At 45.6% G+C, this 14371-nt stretch overlaps 1 protein-coding gene across 3 annotated transcripts in view; it reads right to left on the reverse strand.

Annotated features, from left to right (window-relative positions):
- CSMD2 (CUB and Sushi multiple domains 2) overlaps nucleotides 1-14371 on the reverse strand; it is a 668701-nt gene that overhangs the window by 131089 nt on the left and 523241 nt on the right. For all 3 annotated transcript variants that reach the window (XM_067725393.1, XM_067725392.1, XM_067725391.1), the window contains 3 exons: nucleotides 9424-9618; nucleotides 8297-8413; nucleotides 5338-5451 (listed from right to left, as the gene is read on the reverse strand). In XM_067725393.1, coding sequence (XP_067581494.1) covers nucleotides 5338-5451; nucleotides 8297-8413; nucleotides 9424-9618 — 426 coding nt within the window. The remainder of the gene's footprint in view (nucleotides 1-5337; nucleotides 5452-8296; nucleotides 8414-9423; nucleotides 9619-14371) is intronic.

The raw sequence follows: 14371 nt of genomic DNA on the forward strand, positions 1-14371 counted from the left end.
GATAAATCAGGCAAACACAGATACAAAATTGTTAGAAACACAGGGAGACAACAAAATATCACAATTGTGCTGGCAGACACTTTCACACAACATTCTCACTGATACATAAATAGAAAAACAAAATGAAGACTGTTGAGTTGTGGTCTTCAAGCTTTTCTTTTTCTCCCCCAGCCCAGCCTCAGGGACAGGGACACAGTTCACTCCCATCAGCACCAAAGGCTCATCATCAGTGTTTCTCTATATGAGGAATAAGAGATGATCTGAGGATATTGATATTAATGTATATAGGTCCTGTACTTCTACTTCTCTATCATCTATCTATCTATCTATCTATCTATCTATCTATCTATCTATCTATCTATCTGTCTATCCATCTATCCACCCATCCACCCACCTATCAGTCATCTATCTCTATCCCTATTTGTTTCTATTTCTATTGGTCGTTTACATTTCTATCTATCCCTATACCTATATCCATATTTATATCTACAGGTCCTAAGTGTATACCTATCTCTCTACCTGTACCTATGCTTATACTTCTATATCTATGGATATACTTATATCTATCTATCTATCAAGAGATTTTGAAAAAGCACCTTACCCTCCAAAATCCTGATTTACACTCTTGGATGAGTGTGTATGTGTGGGGTGTTCCATTTCATTGAGAACCACTGATATAATGGGTTTGAATAATAAAAATGAGTAAGCCTTGGACTTCCCTGGTGGCACAGTGGTTGAGAGTCCGCCTGCCGATGCAGGGGACACGGGTTCGTGCCCCGGTCCGGGAAGATCCCACATGCCGCGGAACGGCTGGGCCCGTGAGCCATGGCCGCTGAGCCTGCACGTCCGGAGCCTGTGCTCCGCAACGGGAGAGGCCACAACAGTGAGAGACCCGCATACCGCAAAAAAAAAAAAAAAAAAAAAATATGAGTAAGCCTTACCTAATGGCTATTACAAAGCTTACTGAATCCTAACAGTAAATCTAGGAGGTAGAAGTTTTACTTTTTGCACTTTGCACATGAGGAAACTGAAGCTCGGAGTGGCCAAGGATTGTGACGGCAAGCACCTAGCATGCAAGTTGGAGAGATGAGATTAGAGACCAGGCAGTGTGACCACAGGGCCTGTGCTCACCCCCTACTCTCTACATGGACTCTCTACGCACAGAGAACACACATTCTTCTCAGATAATTAAGGAATTTAAAAACATGTCCTTGGCTACTGAGCGGACCTCACTGAATCTCCAAAGTAGAAATGGTACAGGCTGCATTCTCTAACTACCTGGCAATAAAAATAGAGATTAACACAAATGTTTAAATGTAACAGGAACAAAATCCAGGTTCTTGGGGAAAACGAAGAGACATCCTTAAACAACTCTTGGGCAGAAAGAGTAAATCATGATCATGGATTATTTAGAAAGTAATGATGATGAAAATAGTACATATCAAAATTTATGGCATGAAGCCAAAACTATGCTTAGAGGTGAATATATATATGCTGTAAACATGCTTCTTTATTACACAGAGAAAATAAACAAAACTCTCATATTCAAAAAGTTACAACAAGAAGAATAAAATAATCTGAAAAAAAGGAGAGACGTTATGAAACAAAAGCAGGGTTCAGTTAATTATAAAACAATAACAAAGTCTACAGAAGAATTGATAAGTTGAATATAAAACAGAATGAAGCCAACAAAATGAAACAAACTCAACAATATAAAACCTCTGGTCCAGCTGAGAAGGGCAACTATGAATATACCATTCAGTCTGTGGAGCTTGTTATTATTTTCTAATTAATTAACCTCTGCTTTTGTTTCATGACATCTCTCCTCCTATTTTTCTTCAGATTATTTTGTTCTTCTTGTGTATAACCACTAATACAAAAGAGATTAAACATCATCATAGGATATTATGTAAGCGATGGTGTTACATTTAAAATAAACACAAAATAGATTTTTTTACTGACATATAAAATATTAACATTGATGTTAAGGTAATATACCTGACTAGACCAATAACCATGGAAGAAAGTAAAAGAAAAACTACTGAAAAGAGATAAAATAATGAGACAAATTTATTTTCAGATGATATCGCTTCTTGCCTAGAGGACCCAGGAGAATCAGTTGGCAGTGTTAGCATTATTATGGAGGATTCAATGACTTTACAAGATGAATATACCTCAAATATCAGTCTTCTAATATACTAGCAAAGACCACTTAGAAAATATAATGGTGGGGCCGGCAGGTGATGCCGGGGGCAGACTCATTTACAGTAGCAGCAACAAAAATTCCACAAAATATCTAGAAATAAAGTTAACAGAAAATGGATACTGCCTAAATGAAAATTATAGCACCCTTCCAAAGGTGTGTTTTGTTTGTTTCTTTCAAAAGATAATAGAGAGACATACCATATTCCTAATGGGAAATAGAGTTACTATTATAAACATGTGAGTTCTCCCCCAATTAATCTATAAGTTTAATGGAATTCCAATGCAATTTTTTTAACTTGATATAATATTTCTAAAAGTTATTTGGAAGCAAAATTAAGCAAGAATAATCAATAAAAAATTCAAAATCAAGAATGACAATGTGGGGGCTTCCCTGGTGGCGCAGTGGTTGAGAGTCTGCCTGCTGATGCAGGGGACACGGGTTCGTGCCCCAGTCCGGGAAGATCCCACATGCCGAGGAGCGGCTGGGCCCGTGAGCCATGGCCGCTGAGCCTGTGTGTCCGGAGCCTGTGCTCCGCGGCGGGAGAGGCCACAACAGTGAGAGGCCCATGTACCACAAAAAAAAAAAAAAAAAAAAAAGAATGGCAATGGGGACTTACAGAACCATATGTTTAAAATTATTACAGTGTTAAACATTATTATAATGTTACACTAATTAAAGCTTTTTGATACTGATACAAGAATAAACAGAGGAGTCTAGAAACATAACTTTAACTTTATAAAAACTTAATATATGTGACTCTGGCATTTTGAAAATTTCATTAGAACAACTGATTAACTAAATTTGCAAGATGTTGGTTAGGTGTTCCCTAGTTCAAATAATAAATCAAAATAAATTCCAAAGATATTAAAAGAAAAAATGAAACTAAAAAAGAAGTAAAGGAAAACCTAGAGGAATATTTACTTAGTCAGCAGAAAAGTAGAGGAGAAAACTATAGCAGAAAACATTGATAGATTTAATATCATGGGAAACTTAGATTTTCTGACATTAAAACATGACCTGAAGAAAATTAAATGGCAAATGACAAACTATAGGGGAAGGTTTTTCATAGCATATACTATAGATAAGAGGTTTTTATGGCATGTAATATATATAGCTTCTAATAATATGGAGCTCTACTAAATACATACAAAAATAATTTACAAGTAAATTCACAAATAAAAAATTCATGGGCCAATAATTACATTATACAAGGTTAACCTAAGTTGTAATAAAAAAAGGCAAATTAAAAAATGAGATACTGTTTTCACTTTTCAAACTGATGATGTTTTTGTTTTCTTAATTACCTAGTTTTTGTGAGAATAAAACATGCCCTCTTTCTTTTTTAAAAATATCTTTATTGGAGTATAATTGCTTTACAATATTGTGTTAGTTTCTGCTGTACAACAAAGTGAATCAGCTATATGTATACATATACCCCCATATCCCCTCCCTCTTGAGCCTCCCTCCCACCCTCCCTATCCCACCCCTCTAGGTGGTCACAAAGCACCGAGCTGATCTCCCTGTGCTATGCAGCAGCTTCCCGCTAGCCATCCATTTTACATTTGGTAGTGTATATATGTCAGTGGCACTCTGTCACTTTGTCCCAGCTTCCACTTCCCCTACTGTGTCCTCAAGTCTGTTCTCTGTGTCTGCGTCTTTATTCCTGCCCTCCCACTAGGTTCATCAGTATGGGTTCTTTAGATTCCATATATGTGCGTTAGCATAAGGTACTTGTTTTTCTCTTTCTGACTTACTTCACCGTGTATGACAGACTCTAGGTCCATCTACCTCATTACAAGTAACTCAGTTTCGTTCCTTTTTATGGCCAAGTAATACTCCATTGTATATATGTGCCACATCTTCTTTATCCATTCATCTGTCGATGGGCATTTAGGTTGCTTCCATGTCCCAGCTATTGTAAATAGTGCTGCAATGAATACTGCGGTACATGTATCTTTTTGAATTATGGTTTTCTTAGGGTACATGTCCAGTAGTAGGATTGCTGGGTCATATGGTACTTCTATTTTTAGTTTTTTAAGGAACCTCCATACTGTTCTCCATAGTGGCTGTATCAATTTACATTCCCACCAACAGTGCAAGAAGGTTCCCTTTTCTCCACACTCTCTCCAGCATTTATTGTTTCTAGATTTTTTGATAATGGCCATTCTGACTGGTGTGAGGTGATACCTCATTGTGGTTTTGATTTGCATTTCTCTAATGATTAGTGATGTTGAGCAGCTTTTCATGTGTTTGCTGGCAATCTGTATGTCTACTTTGGAGAAATGTCTGTTTAGGTCTTCTGCCCATTTTTGGATTGGGTTGTTTGTTCTTTTGTTATTGAGCTGCAAAAACATGTCCTCTTATTTGTTGGTGAACAAAATGGTAAGAACTTTCTGGAGCGATATTTGACAATCATTATAAAAAGCCTTAAAGATCACACATTTCCTTTAACTTAGCAATTCTACTTCTAGATATTCTAAGGTAATAGAGATGTATACAAAGATATATGTATACTATATTGAATTACTATTCATGAGAGTGAAAAATAAGAAAACAATCTAAATGTTCAATAATAGAGAATTCATTACATAAATTTTAAATAACTATATGATAGACTTTTATGCAGTATTTAAAAATCCTATTACAGAGGAAAATAAAAAAAGAAATGCTCACAATGAACATTTTAATAAAAATATGTATATTGTTGCGTTCAATAAAAAATGTAAAAGATTAAGTCCAAGTAGATATAAAGACTGGAAGGAAATACATTCCACCTTTTCAGTGGTTCTTTCGGGGTGGTTTTTATTTTAATTCTCTATACAATTAATTTGTCTTGCCGCTAAGTTTTCTACAATGAAAGTGCAACATGTTTATCATTAGAAAAACAGGTTGGGTCTCAATATCAACCCACAGGGGAATGCTATACCACTGGGGGGGTGTAGACACAGCTTGGGGTGAGGGTAGCCTCTGAAGCTTCCTTCTATGTGGTGTCATCAGCTGACAGCAGCAGCGTACGACAAACACAAAGGTGTGGCTCCACCCGTGGCCACGCCCTGCTCACAGGGCCTCCCTCCTCCTTCCCCTCGATGCCCCGCCCACCACCCTCACCATGCTGGCCCAGCCCTGGGTACCTGTGTGGGAGCCCGAGAGGGAGCCAAGGAGCTGAGAGTGCGGGTTGTGGCCGTCATGCACCTCCACCACGTCGTTGAGGGCCGTGTAGAAGAAGGCAAACTGTCCAAACACCACTGCGGAGGAGACACGGTGCAGAGAGCTCAGGGGCAAGGCTGGGCGGCCGTGCTGGGGGGGAGCCCTGGACAGCTGGAGGAGCAGGGCGACCTCAGAGGAGGTTGTCGGTTCATGGGGCTAAGTGCTTGCTGAGCCTTTGCACTGGCTGATTAGACACTGGGCACAGGGATGCGGGGACCTGGGAAGGGTCGGGCTGGCATTCTCCACACAGGTCAAGATGACATTGCGGACTGCACGAGCAGCCAGGCTAACCCTAGTCCTTTCTCAAGTTGCAGTGGCAGCAGCTACTCTAGGAAAACGAAGAGCTTTCCGTAACTTCCCCCGTGTTCCATGTTGATCTCAGGACCCTGTATTTTCCTTCACTTTTTCTTCAAAGATCCAGCCAATGAGGGCATCCCCTGGATACAAGATCCCACACATTTAAGAGGCACGAGGGTGCTGAATAGCAGCCTTCTCCTGAGGAAGGAGCGACTGTCCATGGAAGAGGCAAACATCTCTACCTCAGTTCCCTCTGGCAAATCCAAGGACAGACGCAGAATGACACGTATTGAGCACCTACTCTGTGCTGGGTACCATGCTTGCCATGCACGTCATCTTCTTCAAGCCCGGCTCTTCCAGATGTCTGATCTTATAGACAAAGAAACTGAAGCTCAGAGGTTGAGTTCCCCAAGGCCGCTCACTAGCTCATGGGAGGGGGTTGAAAAACTGGTGGACCATGACCTCGAGGAGTCCCCTTTCAGACAAGACCTAAGGGCCCTGCCCTTTGATGGCTATCACAGGGTCTTTCCTCAACTGTCCCATCTCCGCCAGTCACTGCTGGAGGGGCTGGGGTTATTGACCCTGCAGGGCCATGGGGGGCACAGCTCCATTTCAGACCCTGGTACATTCTGCCTGCCCCGGTCTCCCATTTGGCTGGGTGCATCTGAAAGCAAGTACCAGGGTAAGCCCTTCTCTATTTTGGCTTAAGCCTTGAGCATGTAGGAAGTCGGATGTGCATGCATGTGCATGTGTGTGCGTGTGCGTGTGCGTGTGTGTGTGTGTGTTGAGGCTGGGAGGGACTTAGGCCATGGAGTTGACTGCCTGCGGAAAGAAAGCATGTGCAACGATGAGTATAGTAGTGAGTGGAGTGAGAGCTTTTTAGCTCTCAACTCACAGGCAGAGGAGAAGGAGGGAGAGCCTGTTTTGGTGCCTTGAAAATGGGCGCTGAGTGAGGGGTGGTGGCAGGGATATTTCCACACTCTCCCCTAAAAAGGGGAACAGGATGGGCAAGGTTCCTGATTTCACACAGTGTGCATTCTAGTAGGAAGAGACAGTCCAAAGTGAAAAAAAAAAAACACTCAAGCAAATAGATAAACAAAATAACTGCAGATAGTGTTAAATTTTAGAGGCAGTGAGAGAAAAGTGATAAGGAAGGCAGTCCACTTCAGATAGGGGATCAAAGAAAGATCTACGAGGAGAGGGTGTTAAGGCTGAGACACAGGCTGGGGGCAAGTATTTCCAACCTGAGGCAAAAATCTGCACCTAAGTCCCTGGGCTTAGCATCAGTAAGAAAGAGAAGATGCTTGGGACAGATCACGACGCCTCCTAGAGTCAGCTCTCCACATACAGGTTCCAGCTCAGTGAAACTGCCCAGCCTCGGGGCTGGCGGCCTGCAAAGGCGCGAGCTCTTTATTACCGGAGGAATTAAGTACAATATGCAGCCCAGCTATCGAGGACTCGGCTCTGGGTGGCAGGTGGGACTGGACAACCTTTCAGTACTTTTCTAACTGTGATCCTACAGGTCCAAAGCTCCCGCCACATGCATGTGCCGGGGAGCGTGTGCCCACGCACACGAGTGTGCAGGTGCTGGTGTGGGAGTGGTGCCCGACGGCAAGAGCTGTGGGTAAAGATGAGGCTGGGAATTTACAGAGGGCAGAAAACACGTCTCTCTCATCTCTGCAGCTCTGGTTCCCAGCAGAGTGCGAGGTCCCTAGGAGGTGCTTAATAAATGTTTGGTGAATGTTCAGGCCTTGCCCCATGCCCGGTCCATCCTATCTCTGGGGAAAAGGCAGCCGGTTCTCTGCAGGATGCCCCATCTCAGATGGTCAGGATATATACACATGACCTTTACCCCACTAACACCAACTCTGTTTAGAAATAGTTGTTCCTCTTCCTACAAAGAGGAGATCCAGGGAGAAAGCAGCCCGGCCAGTCACTGATTGCCCGGGTACAACCAGCCTGTGACCCTCAGGAACTTCCTGAATCCTCCAGAGCTGCCAGGGCTCTTACCTGTCCCACTGCTAACCAGGTGACAAGGCTGGCTTCTCTTTGCCGGGGCCTCTTGGAATCTGGAGGTTTCTCTGCCTTTCCAGGGCCCTGACCTGCTGCTCTCTTTTTTTCTTGCTCATCCTACCAATTGCTGCTGGACCAGGCTCCCGCGCACAGACGGAACAGTGGAATGATGGGGCGCCCAGCTCCCTCACCTGTACGTTCAAGTCCAGCTCAGTCCCACTCCTTTCCTTCTTCCTGGCCCTCCGCCACCCTCCCCTGGGTTCCCAGTCGGCCTGGGTCTGCAGCACCTCTCTGCAGACCCGGGCTGGGCTAGGGAGCCCCCGGTGCACCCTGCCTTCCCTCTGTCCCGGCTGGTCCCTCCCTAACCACCCCGCCCTTGGTTCCAGCAGGTCTCACTGGTCCCTTCTTCCCGTGTGTATCAGGAGTGTACTCTACAGCCCACTGCAGAGCAACGGCACGCAGCTGCCCTCTGAGGAAGACTGCTCGGCCCATTGGCACGATACGAGTGGAAACAATTTGGAGTGGAATTGGAAGGCGCTGGAAAACATAAACAAATATACACAAAATCCATACCGTAGTCCTTGGGCACGGTGACAAAATACAGGCAGATCTGTCCACTGGTGTAGTTCTGGGGGTAGTTAGGGGACAAGACCACTCCATCTGAACCCACATACTGTCCCCCACAGGGGGCTGAAAAAGAAATCAGGTAGAGGGCCAGGTGACCTCATGGGCCTCTCATCAGCTGTCCACCCTCCGTCTCTGCTCACTCTCAGCCTGACCTTCTGGCCCTGGTGGGGTTGCTCTGAGGTCTGAAGCCACTAATGTGGAGGAGGGGAATTCTGGGGACATGCCCTGCCCTGCCCCGCCCTGTCCAAAGACATCCATCCCTGGCCTGGCATGTGGCCTGAAACCCCCCACCACCCCCGATGCTATCAAGGGCCCTCCTGGGTGCCGGCCAGTCCTTGTCCTCTAACTAGTGACACTGGTATTGGTCCCTGGAGGCCCAGCCTTGGGGAGCACTTTAGGAACCTCTTCTGCCTACAGGTGGGACCCGGAGATAGTCTGCCACCTCACGGCTGATGTCTGCACCTGGGCACTTAGTGTCTGCACGACTAAGGAGCAGAGGTTTGCCCAGAATAGCCCGCTGGGAGCAGACAGCTCACGCGACCCAGCCATGGTCCCAGTCCCACAAGGGGTGGACCTCAGAGCCAGCCTCTCCCACCTGGGCAAAGGGGCCTCTTTACTTTTCAACTTAGGTGGCCGCCATGCTCCTGAAGTTCTGGCACTCCATCCCATCCCTTTTGTCAAGACCCCATGGCTAACCCAGCTGCCCTTGGAGTTAGCCCACCCTGCTGGTCTTAGTTTTACACATCTGAACTCTCAGTGATTTCCCCTAGGACTGGGAACAATCTCAGGGTCACTTTTAAATTCCCCTCTTCATGGTGTGGGCTGCTGGCATGTCTCGGGCCACCGCTGAGGACGTCTATTGGAGTGGGGGTGAGGACACTATGTGATCTGAGAGACATGACACATTGACGGGGACTGGTACACCTGGGGAATTTCCAGCCCTTCTCATTCATGGTGAACCCAAGGAGCCCTCCTGTGAGGCCCATGTCCTGCCTGCCCCTTCCCCTAGCCTCCAGCCCCTTCTGCCTCTGGCATTCCCTAGTTCCCCCCACCACAGCCCTGGGCTCCACCACCTGTGCACACTGGCTGGGGATGATTCCACACAGGCTTCCCATCAGGCCCCAGGATGCAGCTCAGGGTGGAGAAGCCCTCCACCTCATAGCCCCCCTGGCAGTAGTAGGTGATGGAGGAGCCCAGCTTCAGGTCGGACCCCACTCGCGTGCCATTCTTGATGGGACCAGGATCGAAACATGACTCCCGTGGGTTTTCTGGAAAAAACAAACAAACACGTATATACACACACAGACACATATACACAGAGAGCTCATAAGTGGCCTAATCCCAGGGCACAGCACCTATGGGGAGACCCTGACTCTGATTAGTCACAGAGCGCATGGGGATTTGGGGCCGATGAGTGTATTCTCTTCAGGTCTGGAAACGTCTCTAAATTTGGTTACAGACTAGGGCTGGAGAATGAAATAATGCCATTTGCAGCACCATGGGTGGACTTAGAGATTTTCATACTAAGTGAAGTAAGTCAAAGACAAATATTGTATGATATTACTTACATGTGGGATCTTAAAAATTATACAAATGAGCTTATTTACAAAACAGAAACAGAGTCACAGACTTTGAAAACAAACTTATGGTTACCAAATGGGAAGGGTTCGGGGTGGGGGGATAAATTAGGAGTTTGGGATTAACAGATACACACTATTACATGTGAAATAGATCATCTACAAGGACCTGCTGTATAGCACAGGGAACTCTACTCAATACTCTGTAATAATCTATATGGGAAAAGAATCTGAAAAAGAATGGATATATGTATAACTGAATCACTTTGCTGTACACCTGAAGCTAATACAACATTGTAGATTAACTCTACTCCAATACAAAATAAAAATTAAATTAAAAATTAAAAAAAAAAAAGAAAGAAACTAGGGCTGGAAGTCATTTTGGAGAGTGCAATCTCCCTTCTTCTCCCCACATTCTTGCCCTGACGCACAAAGGAGGGAGTTGCGGCTACACCTTTGAGGCTGTCCCTCACCCCTGATTCACTCCTCCCGCCGGGGAGGCACATGCTGCTCTGACCGGTGGGAGATGACAGTCCTAGGATCGTGTCTCAGTAGTGACGGGTCCCTGTGGTGAAGGTCAGGGCTTAGGCACAGTCCACCTTTGCTCAGCTTTGATCCTGCACCCTCAACATGGCGGCCTCCTGGTTTTCCGTCTGTGTGGGACACCCTCAACATGGCGGCCTCCTGGTTTTCCGTCTCTGTGGGACACCCTCAACATGGCGGCCTCCTGGTTTTCCGTCTGTGTGGGACACCCTCAACATGGCGGCCTCCTGGTTTTCCGTCTGTGTGGGACACCCACAACATGGCGGCCTCCTGGTTTTCCGTCTGTGTGGGAAACCCTCAACATGGTGGCCTCCTGGTTTTCTGTCTGTGTGGGACACCCTCAACATGGCGGCCTCCTGGTTTTCTGTCTGTGTGGGAAGCAGGGACGCTTTGGGAGATGCTTTCTCTTCTCTTTCTTTTGCTGAGAGCGGTGTTGCTGGCTGGGTAGGTAGGTGGAGCTGATACCGGCTTCGCAGGCTGTTACAGCCGTACCTTGCATGCACTTCTGAGTGTATGGGTACTGATATTTAGATTTAGGAAGAAAGTAGGAAACCCGATTTTAGCCTCTGGGATGAGTCCAGATCTCCAATGCAGTTTTCCAGGGCTTTGCATTGGGGTACTGAGCGTTTGCCAGATTATTAAAACAGCAGCATTTTTCCGTTTGACTACTGATGCTTATATGTCTTCCCAATCAGGCATACCATGGCTGCACCTACGCTGCATCCACTCTGTCCCTGGGCACTGGACAACAGTGAACTTGATGCTGCCTGAGCCACTGAGAGTATTAGCTGGGGCTCCAAGTCTCTGGAGAAGGACACTCACTGCACAGCCTCCCTCCCCAGCAGCTGGAAATCCCGGACAGCTCTTGGGAGCCAATGTTCACATCCATCCACTGCTGCCTTTCCTCATCCTCCTTGTTCCCGAACCACTGATGGTCAAGAGGCCTGTCGTCAGGGCTGGGCAGTGTCAGGAGAATGCAACAGAGTATCAGGATACCATCAAAACCCTGGAGGCTACGCTGCGGAAGGGTCTAGAGATGGGGATTCACAAAGAGGTGCCGACAGCCCTTGCAGAAGGAACCAGAAATTCAAAGAGCAGATTTAAGGAGGAAAGACCCAGAACACAAGGGATCAGAGTCCAGAGATGAACAGGTCAGGAGGAATTTTGCTGAGGTCTGTCCTTGTCACCTGGGTACCTTTAAGCTGCATGTATAAGAGGCAGTCATAGCCGTGAGGGTGTTGCTCAGCTGCCGATCAGCCCGTTGACTGATGGGATGGGACTCTGAGTCTGTGATTCCGTCAAGTCTAGACACCTGCATTTGCGCCCTGATGGTGGGATGGCCCTGCTCTTTGCTTTTGCTAGAGCTTATTTAGGATGGAGCAGTCCTGGATACATTACTAAATTTAAACTCAAGTGGGATCCAGAAAATGGCTCCTCACCTAACAGAGGACCCCTCAGTGGTTTCCTCATGTGCCCTGTGATGTATCACCTTGTCCCCCACATTGAATCTGTCCTCCCCCAAAGCTTAGTGGCTCTGGCCAGAATGCAACTGACCATTGGGTGGCCCATTTGTGAATTGCAGAGATACAGGGAAGTGTCACCAGGTCTTCTATTTCATCTGTCTTTTTTATAACTTCAGAGTGGGTCAAATCTTATTTGAAGGTCAGAAAAATTAAGTAACTTGGAACCAAGTTCACATAGCTCATAAGAGGCAGAACAAGCTGTGGCCCTCAATATCCATCCCCCCACTTCATCCTTATAATGGAACCCAGGTTTTTATCCAGAGTATCAAAGCCCCAGCTAAGATAGATACCTTCCAGCCTCCCAGGCAGCTAGATCTGGCCAAAGAGAAGTAAACACAGTCAGGTCAGGTCATTGCCTTCCGTCTCACTTAGAGTAAAAGCCCAAATCCTTACAAGTCTACAAGGCCCTGTACCTTCTGCCCCAGTCCTCCCCTCTATGACCTTGATTCCTACTGTCCCTTTGCTAGCTTTGCTCCAATCACATTGACCTCTGCGTACAGAACATTTCCCCATCCGCACGGCTCCCGTGTTACCTCTTTTAGGACTCAGCTCAATGACCCTTCCTGATCAGCTCTTCACAACTGTGATGTTCCTCTCCCCAACACTCCCCATCACCCTTCTCTGTTTTATTTCTCTGCACTGAGGTCAATATTATCTCGTGCATCAGATAGCTACCTTATTTTCTCTATCTCCCTCCACTAGAATGTAGGTTCCACAAAGGCAGTTTTCCAGTCTTGTTCATTGCTGTGGTCCAGTGCCGGGCATATGATTGGCACTCAATAAATATTTCTTAAATGGTTACATGTGGGACTTCTAGAAAGGCTGCTTAAGGGAAGGTGACTCAGGTGAGAGAATGCTCAATGACCCTTCCTTCTTTCCTCCCTTCCTCCTTCCCACAGTTTGGAACTCAGACATGATGGCTGGACCTCCAGCCACCGCCTTGGATGCTGAGATAACCCTGGGGATGGGAACCACATAGCAGGGTAGAGCAGAAAGACAAGGGAAGCCTAGGCGGGGCCACTTCGACAGCCCTGGATGACAATACCCAGATTTCTTTTACAGGAAGAAGAATAGACTTCTACCTCATATAAACAACTGTGCTTTTGGGTACCTGGCACACTAGCGTACCCAGCTGGGTATGACTGCCCCGAACTTTACACTGTGTCAGAAAGTCCTTTCCTCCCTTCTCTGTGTGGCAAACTCCTACACTTGTCAGCGCCATCCTCTCCTGAGCCAGTGTTCTGAACGTTGCCTTCTCTCTGGCAGAATTCCATTTCTCTTTTTTTGATTATCTTGGTAGGTTGTCTAAGGGTATTTCTTTCTAGTGGGTCCTGAACTCCTAGAGGACAGAAATCAATCATCTATTCTTCTCATGACCCTGGCAACTAGCACAGAACTTGGCACTAGGGCTCTATCTGGCACATAATAGGGGCTTAATAAATGGATGCTGAGTTGATTGGCTGAACAACTCCAGGCTTAGAAAATCAACAACCACATCAATGATCCGACTACAGATTCTATTCTACCATGGCTCACATGTCAGAGCAAGAAGAGCTCATCATTCCAAGCATCATCACATTAATAATAACAACAAGGCTAATGATAATGATGATAGCCCCTTACACAGGAATATCACTTCGTAATTTTCAAAGCACTTTCCAATCTGTTATCTTATTTGTGTCTCACAATAGCCTTTGAAGCAGGCAGGGCCAGGTATGCTTCTGTTCCGGTTATAGATGAGGAATGTGGTGATCAGAGAGGCTAAATGAGTTTTCCAAGCCATTCAACTATTAAGAGGTAGAATTAAAACCAAAATCAGGTCTTCAGGCTGCCAAACCAGGGCTCAGCTGTGAATGATAAAACTAAATGACTAAAACAGCATGATGATAATAATAAATAAGCCCCAAGCCCTCCAAAATGGGAAAATAAAAAGAACTAGATTCTTTCTGTCCTAATAGATAAGGCCCATTTCCAAACACTGTAACAGCAGAATACTGAAAATAACAACCCAAACAGTAAGGAACTTGTTACAAAGGTTGGATTAGAGCCATCCACTGAAATATAAGCCACCTTTGAAAAGAATAGCAAACGTCTTTGACTACTAATATGGAAAGATGCCCAAGATCTATTGCTGGGCAAAACCCAAGACAAAGCAAAAAAAAAAAAAAAAAAGCCAACCCAGGTTACAGATTAGTATATATGGTGTGATCCCCATTCATATAGAACAGGGATCTGCAAACTACTGTCCACTGACTCGCTGCCTGTTTTTGTAAATAAAGTGTTACTGGAACGCAACCATACCCGTTTGTTTAACGTATCGTCTATGTCTGCTTTAGCATTACAACAGCAGAATTGATAGCAACACAGACCATCTGGTC

Source organism: Pseudorca crassidens, chromosome 2, assembly GCF_039906515.1.
Source record: "Pseudorca crassidens isolate mPseCra1 chromosome 2, mPseCra1.hap1, whole genome shotgun sequence".
NCBI classification, from domain to species: Eukaryota; Metazoa; Chordata; class Mammalia; order Artiodactyla; family Delphinidae; genus Pseudorca; species Pseudorca crassidens.